This window comes from Equus caballus, chromosome 18 (genome assembly GCF_041296265.1).
Source record: "Equus caballus isolate H_3958 breed thoroughbred chromosome 18, TB-T2T, whole genome shotgun sequence".
Classification (NCBI taxonomy): domain Eukaryota; kingdom Metazoa; phylum Chordata; class Mammalia; order Perissodactyla; family Equidae; genus Equus; species Equus caballus.
The window spans coordinates 43,352,782-43,358,781 of NC_091701.1; the positions used below are offsets into that span (position 1 = coordinate 43,352,782).

Sequence of the window (6,000 nt, forward strand, 5' to 3'; positions counted from 1 at the left end):
ATTTCAACAACTGGCACAACGATGAGCCGGTAGTTAGTGGGATTAATTCATTAATATATAAATAAATGAATGAATGTTTCTTAAGTGGGTTTTTAAGTTTCTCTCAGGAAGACTGTCCTTATGCAGGCTCATAAATTCTGGGCTAAGAATGTGAGGGCACCTAAGGCAAAGGTGAGGTAATGGGATTTCTGAGGAAGTGTGAGAAGGCCAACTAGAAGCTTACTTGGCTTTGAATTCTCCAGTCCTCCTTCCCTTCTCCTGCCTTGTCACCTCAGATCCTGTCCTCACCAGGCACTGGGCAGATGTGAGTGAGAACTGGACCTGCAGCTTCAGACTGGGGATAGTTAAGGAGTGGGGTGTGAGAAGAAAGGGGTGAAGTCAGAAGGACACATACAACATCAGGGCTGCCTATACCACTGACTTCAGGGAGGGCTTCAACCCTCGTCCTGCTAAGGCAAGTAGGGGAATGAATAGTCCCAAGTACAAGTTAATTGACATTCTGAAATGTTCTTCAGCCAATTTAGAATATAAAGTGATGATATTATGATAAAAAAAATTAGTTCTCAGCTTTTTCATAATTTTCCAGTTTCTGAATGAGCAATAAAATTTCATCTAAAGTTTAGTGTGATTATTTCATTCCACCAGGGAATTACTTTGCTCTGAAAGCTATCCTGTTGGTTGAGACAGAAACTTATGTTACAAATGACATAGGACTTTTATAATATATAATTATGTTAGTTCATAACATATATTTATGTGTATAATGTACATGTCTAAACTTGGGAAGAGGGTAAGGATTGGGATTATATACAATTACACAAATGTTCACATGTGTGTATATTTATATACTACTTGTAAATGTGTGATTATAGTATACTTCTTATTAGAAATTGTGGCTCAAATTCCAAAGTGCAAATGCAATCTATCCTTGTCTGTGGATGTGGAGGCAGGCTCACAATAAAATCCACACACTTCTGTTCTCTGAACATTTATTCTGAGGAAGCGAAGTGTCAATTTCAAGTACTCATGAGTTTCTTTAAAAAATCAGAGCTAATTTTGAATGGATTAGCATTCAACAGTCAATAGGACCTAACCCACCACCTGACAATTGTTAGTATGAGGTAAATATAACCCCAAAAGCACTGAGGTGAAATACTGCTCTGAAAACAATTTTAACTCTAAAAAATAAAAAAATATGGTGCATACGACACATCTCAACAGCCTAAGAATAACTGTGTGCTAGCAGAGAGCAGGAATAAGGATGGAAGATTAATACTGAAGATACAAGAGCATTGCCTTCATCTTATTGGTTAACCTCTTCTTTTTGTAATTCTGTGAAAATCCTATGATCATTTTGAATTTTTCAAAATATTTTTCTATATTTCATTTTTTTAAAGCAACAGATCATTCAAGACTCATACATTCTTCATTCAGTTGTATGTATATTTATATTCATATATTCAATATACATCCTTTACTGTCAGTTAATTTTTAACCAAGATATTTCCCACCTTAGCTCTCATAAGCTTTTAGTATTTGTTAGTACATACTTTTGCCCCTTCCCTAGACCCAAAGGCACAAGACCTGTTATTGCTGTATGGTTTTCCTGTTTTAGAACTTGAGCTTCTCTTAATAAAGAGTTTATAAAAACCTAATTCCCCTAATACCCTAATATCACTGGATTATTTATAGCTGGAGTCTTAATTTAAATTAGCCCCAATATCAGTCCATAGTGTCTTCCATTTTTCAGCAAAGTGAAATCAATCTTAATCTAATCTTTTCTAAAAGGATTGATTTATCAATAAACATAATGCTTGTTTAATAATATTTAGTCTTCTAATTTGATGGTTCATTGTTGCTGCATCTAGAACAGCAATTTCACTTTTCTATGCAGCTCTTCCTGAGATCTCCATTCTTGACTGCCTCCCTAAATTTTCGCAAAGGCTCCTAATAAAAAACTCCATGGGTTCTGTTTTAACTTTTCAATTCTTACTCATCTTTACTTTCCATGAGGCAATCCAATAATGAAAAGCAACGTTAGTTAAAAATATTGTCTCTAAAGCTTGTGATTTACATATATTTTGGGAGGATGTGGGGGTGATACAGAATAGTGCTTAGGTTTTTCTATTGCCGAAATAATACTGGAAATCCCTTCCTACCCTTGCCTTAAATTCCTCAGTATTTCTGGTTTCTCAACAACATATCTGTGAGCTTATACATCTTCTTAGCAATAACAGACTTGCTTTGGAAAATAAGGACTTAGGAAACGTTCAGTCACTTGTGACCATGCATTAGAGCATTCTCCAAGCTATTCTAGGCAGATAGAGTAAATCAGAGAAAATTCTTACCTCTTAAAGGACGTAAGACAACGCACATTACCAATAAAGCAAGCACAGCAGAGGTGGCAACTCCAAACACAATTTTTAACCATGTCTACATAAAATAAAATAGAAAAATTAGACATACACACAGTTTCTGCTAACTATTGGAAATGGCAAGACTTTGTTTACAACTAAATCCTGTTTCTCCCTCCCCACAAAGCCTTTGATTGTATTCCACTGATCTGGCTATAATTGCTGGAATTCTTCCAGCTCTGCAAGGACAAATGTTTCTACGGTATATTTAGAACAATGTCCCAATCCCAACCCACTCCAGGAAGTACATACTTATGTACGAATCCTTACCTTCTAAACAATAGAAAACTTTGATCGCACTCAATTCAGCTCACCCTCATTCTTTAGCAATACCTGAGGCTGCATATACTAACCTTCATTTTTCCAGATGTTTCTGAAAGTTAGCTAATTCTGACTTCAGAGCGTGGGTCACTAGATCTGTGAAAACCGTTGAAAAGAAGCAAGTCTGCCTTCGTAGTTGGAAGCCGAAGCTAGGACAAGGTTTTTTTTTCTTTCCACGGACTTTTGAATACCGTGCCAAATTTCAAAAGATTTCTGTAAAATTAGAAACAGATTTTGGGGGCGTTCTTGGCCTTGAAATGAACTGTGAATGGCTCAAGGGAGGTTTTATAGCCTTCTCATCCTTGTAAATTCTACACCACATCTGCTTACGTTGACATACAGAGGTTTTTAAATTGTTTTTTTACAAGTTCAGGTTTATGTTTCATTTTCTTCTAGAAATCACTCACGGATCACTTTGGCAAGCCATTGGGTTTTGTATAAGCTCTCTATTTGCAACCAAAAGAAGAATTTAAAATAATTCAAATTTCCAGGTATGTACAGTATACATATGTCTAATTTTTAGCAGAGGAAGAAAATTAAAGCCACATAAAATTTTGAGAGAAATAAACCATAGAACTGCATTTTTTCTTTCTCTGGGAGATTAGGAGGTACTGCAGACAGAAACGTTTTTCTTTCAGCACAATTTCTTTGTCCATATAGCACCATATGCACTTTCAGTAAATACAGAAGTTTAAAAATTCAACTGTCTAAACCCACGACTGCTTTACTTTAAAGAAACAAAATGCCATCTGGTGAAATTTAGTATGGGTTAGGTGTGTATGCACAGGCCAGAAAGATGGAAAGATCAGTAAGAATAATTTACCAGCAGACCTTTGGAAGAATGGAAATGGCTTTGCAAAAGTGATATTTTTCTTCCCTCTCGGAATATCTTCTGAGAGAGAACATTTAGTAATTACAAAGCCTTTGAAACAAATAAAAAAGCATTGAAAAGCGAAGTAAGTCTTATGTTCAATTTCATTTTGGCTAAATCTACATAATTCCAAAGAAATTGGTCAACCTGACAGATCAGTAAAATGGTTGACTGAGTTAAAAAAAAAAAGTACACACACAACAGTTTCCTGGAGTATTCTGGCTGGTTCAATGCAATTCACTTGGATAGATTCTGTGGTTCCACATATACACCGTTGTTAGCCTACTGTATCTTTAGTTTTTCCACTAATGGTTTTCTTCTTTGGAAGTCTGTAATATTCCCAACCTGACTAAAACAAATTTCTTGGTGATCTTTCATGAATTGTTCATGAAAGGTAAGGAGGAAATGTTACTGAAATTTGTTGCTGTTTGTTTTGGTCGCTGGTCTGGCTAGCATGGGAGGCTTTCTCCAGCAAACGGCAGGACAGTGGCTTATGAACTTCCTCTCAGACATTCTCCAGACAGCCCTCCCGGAATTCCAGCCTTATGAAAATTCTGTTGAGGAAAATGAGTCATTAACCACTTACTGGCAGACAGATGTAGCCACTCCAGCTTCTAGATGAGCCTTCCTCCTTCGCCTTTGATGGGGCCAGCTTTTCACAAACTGTAGCAATCATTAAGAGTAATATCCAAGTTATGGTAGGCACTTGTAGGCATCTCCATGTGATTGTGAGATCCTCAAATCCAAGATAAAAGCCACTAGACAGGCTCCAAATGAACTGCTCTCATGTGGGTCCTCTCAGATGGAATGCCTTCTTTGGAAAATTCACACAGGCTGTTCTCAGAAGTTCTGTCCCAGGCTGCCAAAGCCCCAAAGTCCACAAGCACTTTTTAGAAAGGGTTTGCTTCCAAGACTTTATATTCTGAAGAGAAACTGACTGTAATAAATGATGAGGGTGTAATTAAGATGGATACTATTTGCATCAGCAATTAAAAATGCACTGACATGTGACCGGTCTGAGTACCACTTAGGATTGCAGCCAAGTGTGGGCATCTATAAGAGACTCATTTCACAGGTTCTCTGGAGAAATTGGGGGGCTTTAAGAGGAACAAATTTAAGTTGAAACTATTAGTAGGGGGAAAAATTACGAGACTGAAACTTGTTTATTTAGTTTTGTTTGTTTTTTCCTCAGGAGGTTGGGTGATTCAAACTGTAACTTCTGGAAAATTCTTACTGGTTTGAACTGTAATAAGAAAAATGAGACTGACTACAGAAATAAAGATGTTAGGAGTTTTTCCATCTGATGAGTTAGGGATATATTGCTTATAACAGAGCCACACACTGCCATTCCTTTGAGATAACATACAAATGTTCCAATTTTCATCCAAATAGGGACTCCCACAAAAATTTGGATTCTTTTAATATTATAACGTCTTTACTGGCTTTTTCCCCTTTTAGAGTCAATATGAAAATGCTTATGCTGATGCTTTTTTTTAAACATTAAGGAAACTGACCACTATTCTTAGTTGGTACAGTTAGTTAATGTCCAGTCAACAGTTTTGTTGGGAAAACAAATATGAGTAAGCCATGGTCTGTGTCCTCGGGGAGCTTACATTTTAGTACAAGCATGGCAGGTAAATTCTTACATATTTATTTCTCTTGCCTTGCTGGAGATCTTGCTGAGCATGAGCCTAAAGCTCGGTTTGTGCTTAGTAGGAAAGAGCACCCTGACTGGTTGGTGATTTCCGCGTGGACTCTGAAGGAAGAACAGAAAATACACGTAGTGCATATTTATAACCCTTAATTCAAGTCTAATTTTTGTCAGGACCAGGACTTTTCTCAAAAAGCATCTCTGGATCGATTCAAATGCTATAAAAATGCAAAGTATGATGTAGGTTTGTAAAAAATTAAGAGTAAGAATTAGATTTTTCTAAAGATGGACCTTAGATGGCTTAATTTGGAATATGACTACATTCTTGTAATCCCATTGGGTAAGTTAACTATAACATAAATCCTTAGCTTACTAAGAGAGCTTTCTAGAACTATTTAGTAACAGCCATCGTACGTCTGCTCCAAAATGATTTTGATTTAGGTGTTTTCCCAGGAAACACATTCAGCTATACCATCTTAGAGTGCAAAGGTAAGACTACGCTGAAAGCATAATTAAGGATGTTGTCTTTCTATTGGAGGGTAGACAGATAAAGAAAGAGGGATACATGCATTAACCAAAGGCTCAGACAGATTATTTAAGGACAAGTGACAAGCAAGGGAGGGCAGGAGTGGAGCCAACACAAGTCTCGATTTTATCCTCTTCAAATAAGAATGTGCTCCCGAGAAGGCCATGCCTGCCCATTTGATTCCACAGATTCAATAAAAATTTCCTGTTAACTATTT

The 6,000-nt window shown here is 36.8% G+C and overlaps 1 protein-coding gene across 10 annotated transcripts in view; it reads right to left on the minus strand.

The window, feature by feature from the left end:
* FAP (fibroblast activation protein alpha) overlaps nt 1-4,569 on the minus strand; it is a 74,216-nt gene extending 69,647 nt beyond the window's left edge. For 2 of the 10 annotated variants that reach the window (XM_070241901.1, XM_070241900.1), the window contains exons 1-3: nt 4,193-4,470; nt 2,768-2,948; nt 2,349-2,433 (exon numbers count right to left, since the gene is read on the minus strand). In XM_070241901.1, coding sequence (XP_070098002.1) covers nt 2,349-2,433; nt 2,768-2,773 — 91 coding nt within the window. In that variant the 5' untranslated portion in view covers nt 2,774-2,948; nt 4,193-4,470. Of the gene's footprint in view, nt 1-223; nt 335-2,348; nt 2,434-2,767; nt 2,949-4,192 lie in introns of those variants that run through there. The other 8 variants (XM_070241904.1, XM_070241902.1, XM_070241905.1 and 5 more) reach the window with 7 other exon arrangements.
* Nucleotides 4,570-6,000: the final 1,431 nt, after the last annotated feature.